Raw genomic sequence first — 16,830 nt, 5'->3', positions numbered from 1 at the left:
AGTAGATCAGAAAGGAACGGAGACAACATACAGTAACAGTCATCTTACAGGCAATACAATGGCACTAAATTCATATCTCTCAATATTTACCCTGAATGTTAATGGGCTCAATACCCCAATCAAAAGACACAGGGTATCAGAATGGATAAAAAAACAAAACCCATCTATATGTTGCCTACAAGAAACTCATTGTAGACCCGAAGACACCTCCATTTAAAGTGAGGGGGTGGAAAAGAATTTACCATGCTAATGGACATCAGAAGAAAGCAGGAGTGGCAATCCTTATATCAGATCAATTAGATTTTAAGCCAAAGACTATAATAAGAGATGAGGAAGGACACTATATCATACTCAAAGTATCTGTCCAACAAGAAGACCTAACAATTTTAAGTATCTATGCCCCCAACGTAGGAGCAGCCAACTACATCAACCAAATAATAACAAAATCAAAGAAACACGTCGACAATAATACAAAAATAGTAAGGGACTTTAATACTCCCCTCACTGAAATGGACAGATCATCCAAGCAAAAGATCAACAAGGAAATAAAGGCTTAAATGACACACTGGACCAGATGGACATCACAGGTATATTCAGAACATTTCATTATAAAGCAACAGAATACACATTCTTCTCTAGTGCACATGGAACATTCTCCAGAATAGATGACATCCTTGGTCCTAAATCAGGTCTCACAGGTATCAAAAGATTGGGATCATTCCCTGCATATTTTCAGACCACAATGCTCTGAAGCTAGAACTCAATCACAAGAAGAAATTTGGAAAGAACACAAATACATGGAAACTGAACAGCATCCTTCTAAAGAATGAATGGGTCACCAGGAAATTAAAGAAGATTTGAAAAAATTCATGGAAACAAATGATAATGAAAACACAATGGTTCAAAATCTGTGGGACACAGCAAAGGCAGTCCTGAGAGGAAAATATATAGTGGTACAAGCCTTTCTCAAGAAACAAGAAAGATCTCAGGTACACAACCTAACCCTACACCTAAAGGAGATGGAGAAAGAACAACAAGGAAAGCCTAAACCCAGCAGGAGAAGAGAAATCATAAAGATCAGAGCAGAAATCAATGAAATAGGAATCAAAAAAACAATAGAACAAATCAACGAAACTAGGAGCTGGTTCTTTGAAAGATTTAATAAGATTGATAAGCCCCTGGCCAGACTTATCAAAAAGAAAAGAGAAAGGACCCAAATAAATAAAATCATGAATGAAAGAGGAGAGGTCACAACTAACACCAAAGAAATACAAACTATTATAAGAACATACTATGAGCAACTCTACGCCAACAAATTTGACAGTCTGGAAGAAATGGATGCATTCCTAGAGACATATAAACTACCACAACTGAACCAGGAAGAAATAGAAAGCCTGAACAGACCCATAACAGGTAAGGAGATCAAAGCAGTCATCAAAAATCTCCAAACAAACAAAAGCCCAGGGCCAGACGGCTTCCCAGGGGAATTCTACCAAACATTTAAAGAAGAAGTAATTCCTATTCTCCTGAAACTGTTCCAAAAAATAGAAATGGAAGGAAAACTTCCAAACTCATTTTATGAGGCCAACATCACCTTGATCCCAAAACCAGACAAGGATCCCATCAAAATATAGAACTACAGACCAATATCCTTGATGAACACAGATGCAAAAATTCTTACCAAAATACTAGCCAATAGGATTCAACAGTACATTAAAAGGATTATTCACCACACCAAGTGGGATTTATGCCAGGGCTGCAAGGTTGTTTCAACATCCGCAAATTAATCAATGTGATACAGCACATCAATAAAAGAAAGAACAAGAACCATATGATACTCTCAATACATGCTGAAAAAGCATTTGACAAAGTACGGCATCCCTTCCTGATCAAAACTCTTCAAAGTGTAGGGATAGAGGGCACATACCTCAATATCATCAAAGCCATCTATGAAAAATCCACTGCAAATATCATTCTCAATGGAGAAAAAGTGAAAACTTCTCCGCTAAGGTCAGGAACACGGCAGGGATGTCCATGATTACCACTGCTATTCAACATAGTACTAGAAGTCCTAGCCTCAGCAATCAGACAACAAAAGGAAATTAAAGGCATTCAAATCGGCAAAGAAGAAGTCAAACTATCACTCTTTGCAGATGATATGATCCTATATGTGGAAAACCTAAAAGACTGTACTCCAAAACTGCTAGAACTTGTACAGGAATTCAGTAAAGTATCAGGATATAAAATGAATGCTCAGAAATCCGTTGCATTTCTTTTCACCAAAAAGAAAGAAGAAAGAGAAATTAAGGAGTCAATCCCATTTACAATTGCACTGAAAATCACAAGATACCTAGGAATAAACATAACCAAAGAGGCAAAGAACCTATACTCAGAAAACCATAAAGTACTCATGAAAGAAATTGAGGAAGACACAAAGAAATGGAAAAATGATCCATGCTCCTGGATTGGAAGAATATTCTGAAAATGTCTATTCTACCTAAAGCAATCTACATATTTAGTGCAACCCCTATCAAAATCCCACCCATTTTTTTCAAAGAAATGGAACAAATAATCCTAAAATTTATATGGAACCAAAAAAGACCTCGAAGAGCCAAAGGAATATTGAAAAAGAAAGCCAAAGTTGGTGGCATCACAATTCTGGACTTCAAGCTCTATTACAAAGCTGTCATCATCAAGACAGCATGGTACTGGCACAAAAACAGACACATGGATCAATGGAACAGAATAGAGAGCCCATAAATAGACCCTCAACTCTGGTCAACTAATCTTCGACAAAGCAGGAAAGAATGTCCAATGGAAAAAAGACAGCCTCTTCAACAAATGGTGTTGGGAAAATTGGACAGCCACATGCAGAGAAATGATATTGGGCCATTTCCTTACACCACACACAAAAATAGACTCAAAATGGATGAAGGACCTCAATGTGAGAAAGGAATCCATCAAAATCCTTGAGGAGAACACAGGCAGCAACCTCTTTGACCTCAGCCACAGCAACATCTTCCTAGGAACATCACCAAAGGCAACAGAAGTAAGGGCAAAATGAACTATTGGGATTTTATCAAGTTCAAAAGCTTTTGCACAGCAAAGGAAACATTTAACATAACCAAAAGACAACTGACAGAATGGGAGAAGATATTGGCAAACGACATATCAGATAAAGGACTAGTGTCCAAAATCTATAAAGAGCTTAGCAAACTCAACACCCAAAGAACAAATAATCCAATCAAGAAATGGGCAGAGGACATGAACAGACATTTCTGCAAAGAAGACATCCAGATGGCTAACAGATACATGAAAAAGTGTTCCATATCACTCGGCATCAGGGAAATACAAATCAAAACCACAATGAGATATCACCTCACACCAGTCAGAATGGCTAAAATTAACAAGTAAGGAAATGACAGATGCTGGTGAGGATGCGGAGAAAGGGGGAACCCTCCTACACTTTTGGAGAGAATGCAAGCTGGTGCAACCACTCTGGAAAACAGCATGGAGGTTCCATAATATGTTGAAAATATAACTACCGTATGACCCAGCAATTGCACTACTGGGTATTTACCCTAAAGATACAATCGTAGTAATCCAAAGGGGCATGTGCACCTGAATGCTTATAGCGGCAATTTCCGCAATAGCCAAACTATGGAAATAACCTAGATGTCCATCAACAGATGAATAGATAAAGAAGAAGTGGTATATATACACAATGGAATACTATGCAGCCATCAAAAGAAATGAAATCTTGCCATTTGTGGCAACATGGATGGAGCTAGAGGGTATCATGCTTAACGAAATAAGTAAATTGGAGAAAGACAACTATAATATGATCTCCCTGATATGAGAAAGTGGAGATGCAAAAAAGAGGGTTTAAGTGGGTAGGAGAAGAATAAATGAAACAAGATGGGATTGGGAGGGAGACAAACCATAAGTGACTCTTAATCTCACAAAACAAACTGAGGGTTGCTGGGGGGAGGGGGGTTTAGGTAAGGGGGGTGGGGTTATGGACACTGGGGAGGGTCTGTGCTATGTTGAGTGGTGTGCAGTGTGTAAACCTGGTGATTCACAGACCTGTACTCCTGGGGATAAAAATACATGTTTATAAAAAATTAAAAATTAAAAAAAACACTAATGAATTAAATGAAAAATCACAAGAGAAATTTAAAAAATCAAAAATAAACATAAATAAATGTAAATATAAATTAAAATAAACATAAATAAAAGTAGACATAAAATGAAAAAGAATATACCAAAAATTTTAGGATGCAATAAAACAGTATTTGGAGAGAATTTATAGTTATAAATACTTACCAAAGGAATAATATGCCTGTTCAATATTCTTTACACCTTAAAGAATGAGAAAATGAAGAGCACTCTATCCCCAAAGTTAGCAGCATAAATAGGGATGATTATAGCAGAGGTAAAACCAAATGAGGAATAGAAAACAGTAGAAATAATCAATAAGACCAAAATTGGGACTTTGAAAAGATCAACAAAATAAAGAAACTTTTAGCTAGACTGAACAAAGACAGAGAGAGAGGACACAAAGTACAAATATCAGAAATGAAAGTGGAACATTACTACAGACCTTATAGAAACAGAAGGAATTATAATAGAAGCATTGTGTGTCAACAAATCAGAAACCTAAATGAAATGGAAAAATTCCTAGAAATACAGAAACTATCAAAACTGACTCAAGAAGAAATTTTTAAAATTTTGAATATACCCAAAATAAGTAAAGAGATTTACTAATCAAAAACCAGTCAAAAGGCTCTTTCCTTTCCGTCGGGCGGCAGCCATCAGCTCAAAGGTAGGCCAAGATGGGCGCTTACAAGTACATCCAGGAGCTATGGAGGAAGAAGCAGTCCGATGTAATGCGCTTTCTTCTCAGGGTGCGCTGCTGGCAGTACCGCCAGCTCTCTGCGCTCCACAGGGCCCCCCGCCCAACCCGGCCCGATAAAGCGCACAGGCTGGGGTACAAGGCCAAGCAAGGTTATGTCATATATCGGATTCGTGTGCGTCGTGGTGGCCGCAAACGCCCGTTTCCTAAGGGTGCTACCTACGGCAAGCCTGTCCATCATGGTGTTAATCAGCTCAAGTTTGCACGAAGCCTTCAGTCTGTTGCAGAGGAGCGAGCTGGACGTCACTGCGGGGCTCTAAGAGTCTTGAATTCTTACTGGGTTGGTGAAGATTCCACATACAAATTCTTTGAGGTTATCCTCATTGATCCATTCCATAAAGCTATCAGAAGAAATCCTGATACCCAGTGGATCACCAAACCAGTCCACAAGCACAGGGAGATGCGAGGGCTGACATCTGCAGGCCGAAAGAGCCGTGGCCTTGGAAAGGGTCACAAGTTCCACCACACTATTGGTGGTTCTCGCCGTGCGGCATGGAGAAGACGCAATACTCTCCAGCTTCACCGTTACCGCTAATCAAAGTAATGTTTGTAAAATTCTTACCTAATAAACAATTTAGGACAGTCAAAAAAAAACAGTCAAAAAAGAAAAGCTCAGGACAAGATGGTTTCACAGGTAAATTCAATCAGAAGAATAATTAACATGAGTCCTTCTCAAAATCTTCCGAGAGAGAGAGAGAGAAGTGAGGAACACATTATCTAACCAGTGCAAATAGGCAAGAAAATAAAGCATTGAAATTAGGTAGAAAAAAGTAAAATTACCTCTGTTCACACACAGTATGATCTTATATGTGGAAGACCCTAAAGATCCTCCCCCAAAATCTGTTGCATTTTACAGTTTCATGAAAAAGAATAAAATACTTAGGAATAAACTTCATCAAGGAAGTGAAAACCTCAGTACACTGAAAACTAAAATCTTTTGCTAATAACAATTAGATACAAATAAATGGAAAGACAGTTCATGTTCATGGATTGAGAAAATTAATGTTAAGAATGTTATCACTACCCAAGGTAGTCTACAGATTTGTTGCACTCTCTATCAAATTCCCAATATTTTTTGTATAAGTCGAGAATTCCATCTTAAAATTCATATGAAATCTTAAGGGATCCCAAATAGCTAAAATAATCTTGAAAAAGAACAAAGTCCTAGGTCTCATTTATTCATTTCTAAATTTACTACAGAGTTACAGTAATCAAAACAGTGTGCTACAGACACAATGGAATGTGTCTATGGAACAGAAGTAAGAGCCTACTAATAAATCCTCACATATATGTAACCATATATAACCTCACATATATGGTCAGGTGATTTTTGAAAAGGGTAGTAAGACCATTCAATGGAGAAAAGATGGTCTTTTCAACAAATGGTATTGGGAAAATTGGACATGCACATGCAAAATAATGAAGTTGGACCCTTACACCATATACAAAAATTAGCTCAAATGGAAAGCTACAGAACCTTTAGAAAAAAAAATACAGAGGCTGGTACCTAGGTTGCTCAATTGGTTAAGCATCTGCCTTTGGTTTAGGTCATGATCTCAGGGTCCTGGAATTGAGCCCAGCACTGGGCTCCCTGCTCAGCGGGGAGTCTCCTTCTCCCTCTCCTTCTGCTCCTCCACTCCCCAATTCATGCTGTCCTGCACATGTGCTCTCTCTGTCTCTCAAATAAATAAATAACTAATCTTTAGGAAAAACCATAAGCAAAAAGTTTCATAACATTGGATTCTGGCAATGATTTCTTAGAGATGACGTCAAAAGCAGAGGAAACAAAAGTAAAGGTAAACTGGACTACATTAAAATTTAAACTTCTGAGCATCAAACCACAACCAACAAAGTGAAAAGGCAACCTATGGAATGGGAGAAAATGTTCATAAATTAAATATTCAATAAATGTCAAGTATCAAGTATCCAGAATATATAAAGATTCTTTCAACTGAACAAGAAAAAGACAAATAACCCAACTACTAAATGGGCAAATGACTTAACTAGACATTTCTCTAAAGACTATATGTGAATGACCAACAAGCTCATGAAAAGATGATCGACATCATTAGTCAACAGAGAAATGTAAATAAAGACTACAGTGAGATGCCACTTCACACCCACTAAGAAGTCCAAAATATAGATACATACATATGTACATACATACAGAAAAGAGAGAGAGAGGAAGGAAGGAAGGAAAAGAATAAGTGTTAATGTGGATGTGGGAAACTGAATCCTCATATATTGCTACTGGGAATGTAAAATGATACAGATGCCGTGGAATATAATTTTTCAGTTTCTCATAAAGTTAAACATAAAATTATCTTGTGACCCAAGAATTCTATTCCTAGATATATACTCAAATTAAAAGCAAGTGTTCAAAAGTTATACACCACTGTTCATAGAGCACTAGCCATTATAGTCAAAAGATGGAAATGGAATATCCATCAACAGATGAAATGGGTAAATCACGGGTGTTATGTCCATAAAGGAATATTATCCAGGTATAACAAGGAGTGCATTACTGATACATGCCACAGCATGGATGAAAACTTTCTGCTAGAAAGAAAACTTTCTAGCAGACCATATATTGTTAGATACCATTTGTATGCAATATCCAGAAAGGAAAGAAATCTAATGAGATAGAAAGTAGATTAATTGTTGCCTGGATCCAGGGGTGGGGGAAATAAGGAATTATTACTTAATGCAATATGGAGTTTCCTTTTGAGGTGATAAAAATACTCTGAAAGTAGATAGTGTTAATGGCTGCCCATCACCTAATATACCTAATGCCACTATCTACACTATGAAATGTGCATTTTAAAATTAAATCTTATGTTATGTGAATTTTAGCTCAATAGAAATAATTGTCCCCTCCACCCTATTAGAAAGCTTGTAGGCCAATAGAAAGGCTGAGTGGTTGGGAATTTTGTAGAATTTTGGTAAGATTTAGATAAGAATTGCAAATGTCTAACACTTAAGACCATGTTTTCAGCATTTTTAATTGGTAAAAAGAAAAGGTGTGTCTTTGGGTCCAATTTGATAGCCATGATACTCATTTCTTGAATACCAAATACATCCCAATCTATCATCAGTTGCCCACCTAAAATGTGTTTACTGTTTCATTGCATTCTAAACCTCAAAAAAGCTTAGTTAGTGCCAAAAAGAGGGCCTCCAAACATGACATCTTATTCCAATCCAGAACTTTCTTGTTGAATAACCACAAGGTTTTCATCACATACTACCAGTAACAACTCTGCCTCTGCTTTTCAGGCAGGTGTAGTATGCCACACAAAAGTTATTTCCCAGGACAGCCCCCAAATTAAAAGACTGTCCGAAGTGCTACTTTTAATTATCAAAATTAAATAGAATTGTTTAAAACTTTATACTAAAAACTAGAAAAGCTAAAATTTAAGATGATAGTATCAAATATTTTTAAATGACTTAAGAAATTGAACTTGTAAAGGAAACTTTAGTTACTTATTAGCCAGTACTTTTAAACTAATCACATAAGTAGGTATTATCTCCTCTGTTTTACAGATGAAGAACCTTGGGCTAAAAGTATCTGATTTTCCAAAGTAATTTCTTCACTATTAAATGGAAGAGATGAGGTTTAAAGCCCCAAAATCTGATCACAGATCCTTCTCCTTTTCACCTTTGCTTACCTTTTAGCCCAGGCAAAAGAAAGCTTTCAAGTCTATTACTTTTGGAAAATTGTTGACATATCTTTTGCAAGATTAGCCAAGTGTGATGCCAACATTGGCAAGAAGCTTAATATCAGACTAAAAATTTCTGAAATAGTAAGAATACCCAAACTTCTACTTATTTGCAAGATTAGAATACAGTGTCACAAGCAGTCTCATCCAGCTTCTCTAAGAGTGTAACCTAGGAGAAATACAACTTAATAACATTCATAGTTAATCATCAACATGGTCCTGGCAGCAAGCTATCATACATCTGTACGTAACATTATTATGGTATAATGGAGTGGAAAGGGCACAAGTCTTGGAATCAGGTGAACTGGGTTTACCTTAGTTTTGCTACATACTAGTTAGTATAAACATAAGACAAAGTACTTGCTAAGTTTATTTATAAAACAATACTACCCTATCACATGGACTTATGAAGATAGAGATAAAAGCCAGATAAAATAATTAAGATAATTATGCTGAGAAAGTTATAAACCAAATTGATACCTACACTTCAACGGTAGATAACAAATATCTTCATCTAAATTGTTGTTTTTAACGTTTTCTTTGAACCTTGGAAAATAAAGTCTCACCTCTCACTTCTGCTTCTAGTTCCACTTGTCCTATTCAGACAAGGAACGCTATGAAAATGAAGAGAGACCTGAAGTCCAGAAGCAGATGCTCATCGATATGGCCAAAAAGCTACCGGTTTACACAAGAACTGGGAGTGGAGGTCAGTTCATCCAAAGTCACCTACAGAAGGGTCAAGTCACATTTTGAGATCAGCAAAGACCTCAAAAAGGCTAAGTCATATATATCCACAGGCTCATCTGTATGGCCTGTAGCACTGGAGTCTATGACTAACATTTTGCTATGTTACTTTATCATATATCTGGCCACAAATCTATCTCTCATCCCTTATTCATCAAGCCATCTTATTTTTTCATACATTTCAAACTAAGTAGCAGATATCAAATACACATCTACCTAAATATTTTATCATTCTTTTTTGAGTGAAATTTGCATACAAAAACACAAATCTTAAGTTTGTCATTCAGTGTTTTGACAAGTGTACACATCTGTGTAACCGAAACCTCTATAAATAGTACCACATCCCCAGAAAGTTCTCTCATGCTCCTTCCTAGTACGTCCCATCAACCACCACCAAGGCAACCACTATTCTGATAGTTTTCCATCATAGATTAGTTTTACCAGCTCTAGAATTTTATATAAATGTAATCATATACTATGTACTGTTGTGTCTGGCTTCTTTTATTTAATATAATATTTTGAGATTCATTCACATTGCTGTGTACTTTATTCCTTTTATTGCTGAGTAGTATTTCATTGAGTGAATATATTATATTTTACCCATCCACTAGTTGATGCACATTTGGTGTTATCAGTGCTTAGCTATCATGAGTAAATCTGCTATGAATATTCTTGTGCAAGTATTTGTGCAGAGATGTGTCATCTTTCTTGGGTAAATGTCCACTATGGAGTCCTAACTCTTAGTTTTCATCTGTATGATATAAGTACTATTCTAGTACTAGTGGAACCAGTTTTCCACCATTCAAAATTTGAAAATCAAACCTCTTTTGACAAGTCATACTAATGTTTCTAATAAGGAAGATTGCGTTTCAAGGCTTTGGGCATTATACTGTTAGAAATTTATGTTCATCTGTTTATCATTCATTTATTCAGTAATCATTTATTAAGATCCTATTTGGTGATTTGGAAAATTTTAGTATGGTCTGGGTAATAGATATTAAGGACTTATTATTCATTGTGTTAGAGCATTGATGGTATGGTGGTCATGATTTTTTAAAATCTTCATGCATACTGAAGTATGGTGAAAAGTAGACAGGAACTTATTTGTATAATTTCTCACAGTAGTAAACAGAGTAATGTGACATAACAGAGATTGGCTACAAACTAAAGGTATATGGGATGAATTGGACCCAAGATAAATTTTGTTTGATCTCTAATGTATCTTTAAACCTTAATATTTGTTACTGATTTTTAATAATTAGAATATTTCCACATGAAAGTCCTTATTTCTGGCTTCTCCTTGAAAACTCGGACTCTTTGGCAACATTCAGTCTACATTTTCACATGGCAAAAATTAGCTAAAGCTGAGTAGTAGCCACACTCTTTAAATAAGGCATACATTCTCAGGTTCCCTCAGTCTCCAACTGGCTGCTTCACTCACTACTCACTATTCTCTGGACCCTTGAATCATTTGTTTGTAGCCCTATGATACAGAGAAGGCTTCTCTTAGGAAACATCCTTTGGTTTGAGACCTGAAGAATAAAAACCAGCAGGAAGTAAAGACCAGAGGGACTAGCATCCCAGGCAGAAGGTACTGTAGATACAAAAGGCCCTTAGATGGGAACAAGCTTGCAGTATTAGAAGAGTGGACAGGCAGCCATGTGACTGGAGTATAGCAGGTGGAGAGTGATACTAGTTAAAACTGAAGAGGCAAGCAAAGGCCAGATGATGCAGGTCATGGTAAGGAGTTCGGATTTTATTCTAATGGTGTTGGAAGTCCACTGAAGGGTTTAGGTAAAAAATGATATAATCTGATTTACATTTTAACAGATAATCTGGCTATTCTGCAAAGAATATATTATGGGGAGCAAGAATGAAAGCAGGGTAAATACTTAGGCATCTATTACAGTCACCTAAATGAGAGATAATGATGGCTTAAACTGGGTAATGGCATTACTATATCTTTAAAAAACATGCTGAATGAATTAAACATGCATGTCCCTCTCCCTTTTTCATTGTGTCAATTATAAGCATACTTTTGTCATTCCCCATTGCTAGACATAAACATAAACTGCTGAATTAGCAGTCCATTATGCTAAATCAATTACATGTGCTTAATGTATACTTCAGTTGTAATTATTGTAGCTCAAATTATTCATGATTTTAGTTGTTTCACTTAATAATAATTACATTAAACGTAGTTATACTTCATTGATGAACAGAGAGAAAATGGGAAGAAAAAATGCCTTTAATTAAGGGAAGGAAAGAAAGAAAGAAAGAAAAAGAAAGAAAGAAAGAAAGAGAGAGAAGAAAAGAGGAAGGGAGAATATATATATATATTTTACTATCAGACTTAGAGTGAAGAGAACCCTGAATGAACTAAGGGGTTAGAAAAATTATAGTAGTCACAGTCCTGCCACTCACTTGCTGTGTGATCTTGTATAAGTCACTTGATATGTCTCAAGTCTTTACTTCTTCATCTGTGAAATGGTCAATTGAATTAATTGTTTTTATATAGGAAAGTTTGAGTAAATAGAATCTAAATGATTTTCCCAAGATCATTCAAGCAGTTGACAGCATTGTTTGTTTTATAATACCAAATCTTATTATCAGATATCCAGATATGAAAACTTTTCCCTTTATCTTCATCACCCAAAGGGTGCCTTCAAGATTGATTTAACAGGGGAAAGAAATATGTACACAATTCTCTTCTGTGATTTGCCTTTTTCTTGGTAACTTGAGATGAGTTTGACTACCTGTAATCAATTTATAACAAGCCATCCAAATAGGCTACTGAGATATATGGTGTCACAGTGAGTCCTAACCAATGCTAACCACCTTATTTTTCGTATAGCTGTTAGATTCTGTGACCGGTGCCATTTGATCAAGCCAGATCGCTGCCACCACTGCTCTGTCTGTGCCATGTAAGTGACATCCACATTTCCTCTGGGCTGAGCTTAGACAGCAAAGTGACTGATCCTAACATGTGACCATGCCTAGATAAGAGCATTTCCTTTCAATCATAATGAATACATGCCACACATCCTCTTAGAATGATGATGATTCAAACTATTCTAAAAATAGGAAGGAGATATAAAACCCCATTTTATTTTTTTAATTTTAATTTTTAAAAATTTCTTTTCAGTGTTCCAGAATTCATTGTTTATGCACCATACCCAGTGCTCCATGCAATATGTGCCCTTCATAATACCCATCACCAGGCTCAACCAATGTCCCACCCCCCCGCCCCTCCAGAACCCTCAGATTGATTTTCAGAGTCCACAGTCTCTTATGGCTCGTCTCGCCCTCCAGCTTCTCCCAATTCCCTTCTGCTCTATATCTCCCCATGTCCTCCGTGTTATTCCTTATGCTCCACAAATAAGCAAAACCGTATGATAATTGACTCACTCTGCTTGACTTATTTCACTCGGCATAATCTCTTCCAGTCCCATCCATATTGATCAAAAAGTTGGTCAAAAAGCTGATGGAGGCATAATACTCCATAGTATATATGGACCACATCTTCCTTATCCATTCATCTGTTGAAGGGCATCTTGGTTCTTTCCACAGTTTGGCGACTGTGGCCATTGCCGCTATGAACATCGGGGTACAGATGGCCCTTCTTTTCACTACATCTGTATCTTTGGGGTAAATACCCAGTAGTACAATTGCAGGATCATAGGGAAGCTCTTTTTTTAATTTGCTAAGGAATCTGCACACTGTTCTCCAAATTGGCTGCAGCAACTTGCATTCCCACCAACAGTCTAAGAGGGTTCCCCTTTCTCTACATCCTCTCCAACACACGTTGATTACTGTCTTGTTAATTTTGGCCATTCTAACTGGTGTAAGGTGGTATCTCAATGTGGTTTTGGTTTGAATCTCCCAACTAGTGGTGATGAACATTTTTTCATGTGTTTGTTAGCCATTTGTATGTCCTCATTGGAGAAGTGTCTGTTCATGTCTTTAGCCCATTTTTTGACATGATTATCTGTTTTTTGAGTGTAGAGTTTGAGGAGTTCTTTATAGATCATGGAAATCAGCGCTTTGTCTGTATTGTCATTTGAGAATATCTTCTCCCATTCGGTGGGTTGTCTCATTATTTTGTTGACTGTTTCCTTTGCTGTGCAGAAGCTTTTTAGATGACATGATACTTTATATGGAAAACCCAAAAGACTCCACCCACAAACTACTAGAACTCCTTCAGCAATTCAGTAACGTGGCAGGATACAAAATCAATGTATGGAAGTCAGTTGCTTTCTTATACACTAACAACGAAAATACAGAAAGGGAAATTGGGGAATTGATTCCATTTACTATAGCACCAAGAACCATAAGATACCTGGGAATAAACCTAACCAAAGAGGTAAAAGATCTATACTTGAGGAACTATAGAACACTCATGAAAGAAATTGAAGAAGACACAAAAATATGGAGGACCATTCCATGCTCATGGATCAGAAGAATAAACATTGTTAAAATGTCTATACTGCCTAGAACAATCTATATTTTCAATGCCATTCCAATCAAAATTCCACCGGCATTTTTCAAAGAGCTGGAGCAATCAATCCTAAAATTTATATGGAATCAGAAGAGACCCCAAATTGCTAAAACCCCATTTAAAAAATAAATGTTCAGGGTGCCTTGATAGCTCTGTCGGTTGAGCATCTGACTTTTGATTTCAGCTCACGTCATTATCTCAGAGTCCTGGGATGGAGCCCCATATCAGGTTCCACACTCAACGAGGAGTCTGCTTCTCCCCTTCTCTCTCTACCCATCCCCTTGCTCACATTCTCTTTGTAAAGGAAATACATATTTTAAAAAAATTTTATTTATTTTTTAAATTTCTTTTCAGTGTTCCAGAATTCATTGTTTATGTACCAAACCCAGTGCTCCATGCAGTATGTGCCCTCCATAATACCCACCACCAGGCTCACCCAACCTCCCACCCTCTACCCGTCCAAAACCCTCAGATTGTTTTTCAGAGACCACAGTCTCTCATGGTTTGTCTTCCCCCTCCAATTTCCCCCAACTCCCTTCTCCTCTCCAGCTCTCCATGTCCTCCGTGTTATTCTTTACACTCCACAAATAAGCAAAACTGTATGATAATTGACTCTCTGCTTGACTTGTTTTTTAAAAAAAATTAAAAATGGGGCACCTGGGTGCCTCAGTCAGTTACTCATCTGCCTTTAGCTTAGATCATAATCCTGGGGTCCTGGAATCAAGCCCTGCATCAGACTCCCTGCTCACTGGGGAGCCTGCTTCTCTCTCTACCTCTGCTGCCTGCCCTGTTTATGGTCTCTCTCTCTTAACGCTCTCTCTCAAATAAATAAGTAAAATCTTTAAAAATAAATAAATAAGTAAAAATTTTAAAAATAAAAAAATAACAATAAATGGGGTGCCTGGTTGCTCAGTGGGTTAAAGCCTCTGCCTTCCACTCAGATCATGATCCCAGGGTCCTGGGATCAAACCCCGCATCAGGCTGTGTCAGCAGGGAGCCTGCTTCTCCCTCTCTGTCTGCCTACCTCTCTGCCTACTTGTGATCTCTGTCAAATAAGTAAATAAATAAAATCTTTAAAAACAATAAATAAAATAATTAATCAATAAAATTTTTTAATAAAAAATAAAATAACAATAAAGTGTTCTATTTCAGAACAGTTTTAGATTTATAAAGTTATTGTGATGATAGTTCTTATGTGTCCTACATCCAGTTCCCCTGTTATCAAACTCTTACATTAATATGATACATTTGTTACAAATAATGAACCAACACCAGTACATTATTTTTTTGAAGTCTGTGCTCTGGTTAGAATTCCTGTTTTTCTCTAGTGTTCTTTTTATTTTCTAAGATCCCATTCAGGATACCACATTACATTTAGTTGCCATGTCTTCTCAGGCTCTTTTAGCACTTTCAGTTTCTCAGGCTTTACTTGTTTTTGATAACCATGACAGTTTTTAGGATTTCAGGATTAATGATGGGGTATTTTGTAGACTATCCCTCAGTTGGGATTTGTCCAATATTTTTCTCATGATTAGACTTGGATACTGCATTTTGGATAGGAAGAGCATAGAGGTAAATTACCATTATCATTGTATTCTATCAAGGGCACATATTATGAACATGACTTATCACTGTAATATTAATCTTGATCATCTGGCTGAGGTAGTGTTTGTCAGATTTCTCTAATGTAAATTTGCTCTTCCTCTGCTGCTCCTTTACCCTTTAGAAAGAAGTCAATATGTATAGCCCAAATGAAAGGAATGGGAAATTATGCTCCCCCTCCTTGAAGTCAGAATATCTACATAAGTTTTTAAAATTCTTCCACATGAGAGATTTGTCTCTTCTCCCTTGTTTGTTAGTTTGTTTGTTTACTATTCATATAATTATATAGGCATGGATAATCACTTTATATTTTGGGTTATACCTCAGTACCACTTTATTTTGGTACTCAAATTATTTTAGCTTTGTAGAGTCACATCTTTATGTTAATATAATCTTCATGTCCTTCTTGGGTATATGTTCCACTCATATTTCTCTTATTAATGATTGAAAGAAATCTGTCAAAATATCAGAAATAGCCAAAGTAAAACAATCACCAGAGTAGTAATTGGTAATTTTTAAATATTTTTAAAAGATTTTATTTATTTATTTGAGAGAGAGAGAACACAAGCAGGGGAGGGGCAGAGGGAAGGAGAGAAGCAGGTTCCTGGCTGAGCAGGGAGCCTGAAGCAGGGCTTGATCCCAGGTTCCCAGGATCATGACCTGACCCAAAGGCAGACAATGAACTGAGCCAACCAGGGACTCCTAATTAGCAAAATTTTATAGCGTACACACCAAAAAGACAGTTTGCAAACCAGGAGCACTCAAACCAAAACAAAAAATGAGGCTTGAGATATATTGTTATAAAACAGCTTATATAGTGAGAAAACAATTATTATGAGAATATACAATTATTCTTTATAATGATTAGTTAGAATAGTCAGAATTTTCTTAAATGATAGAGAATTGGTCAGTGGTTACTTTATGTCAACTTTAGAAAACAGATTAAGCTTTACTAAAAATTTCCAGAGGCATAAGCAAGAAATGACCCAGGTCCAGTCAGTCTAATAAAATAAGCCAAATTAAGCTTTATTTGTATGACTAAACTGGTTTTGTCAGCTTGGGAAATTTTCAAGGGTGGTCTCCATTGGTCTTTTATTTTAACAGACTGTAGCCCTATGTTTTTTTTTCTATACTTTTATTAATCTGCATATTGAGCAAAATGAGGGGAGATATCTTAGACTTCCCAGCATGTAACTTGCGGCCAGCATAATCCTGTAAAGTGTTGTGATTGGCTCATACTAGAAATAACTGAGAACAAAATAATTTTGTGGTAGCTTATAGTGGAAATCTAGGAATGAGTGTACCGATACCATGTAATTATACTGGTGAGACAAGTTCAATTATGAGGTGTTATT

At 36.6% G+C, this 16,830-nt stretch overlaps 2 protein-coding genes across 2 annotated transcripts in view; both read left to right on the top strand.

Annotated features, from left to right (window-relative positions):
- The window catches only part of ZDHHC15 (zinc finger DHHC-type palmitoyltransferase 15), a 191,318-nt gene that overhangs the window by 95,696 nt on the left and 78,792 nt on the right, over positions 1-16,830 (top strand). Inside the window, exons 4-5 of the mRNA XM_004779927.3 lie at positions 9,217-9,337; positions 12,230-12,299. Of these exons, the coding sequence (XP_004779984.1) occupies positions 9,217-9,337; positions 12,230-12,299 (191 nt within the window). The remainder of the gene's footprint in view (positions 1-9,216; positions 9,338-12,229; positions 12,300-16,830) is intronic.
- LOC101676308 (60S ribosomal protein L15-like) lies at positions 4,788-5,509 on the top strand. Its single transcript, XM_045087340.1, has one exon. It carries the CDS (start codon positions 4,836-4,838, stop codon positions 5,448-5,450), a length of 615 nt encoding a protein of 204 aa, XP_044943275.1. The 5' UTR covers positions 4,788-4,835; the 3' UTR covers positions 5,451-5,509.

Source organism: Mustela putorius, unplaced genomic scaffold, assembly GCF_011764305.1.
Source record: "Mustela putorius furo isolate JIRA1106 unplaced genomic scaffold, ASM1176430v1.1 tig00001114_pilon_pilon_pilon, whole genome shotgun sequence".
Classification (NCBI taxonomy): domain Eukaryota; kingdom Metazoa; phylum Chordata; class Mammalia; order Carnivora; family Mustelidae; genus Mustela; species Mustela putorius.
The sequence above is the reverse complement of the archived record's forward strand: the minus strand, read 5'-3'. Positions and strand labels throughout refer to the sequence as shown.

What these genes read in the sequence shown, in the direction of transcription:
- LOC101676308 (XM_045087340.1), top strand. Translation starts at nt 4,836, where the DNA reads ATGGGCGCTTACAAGTACATCCAGGAGCTATGGAGGAAGAAGCAGTCC.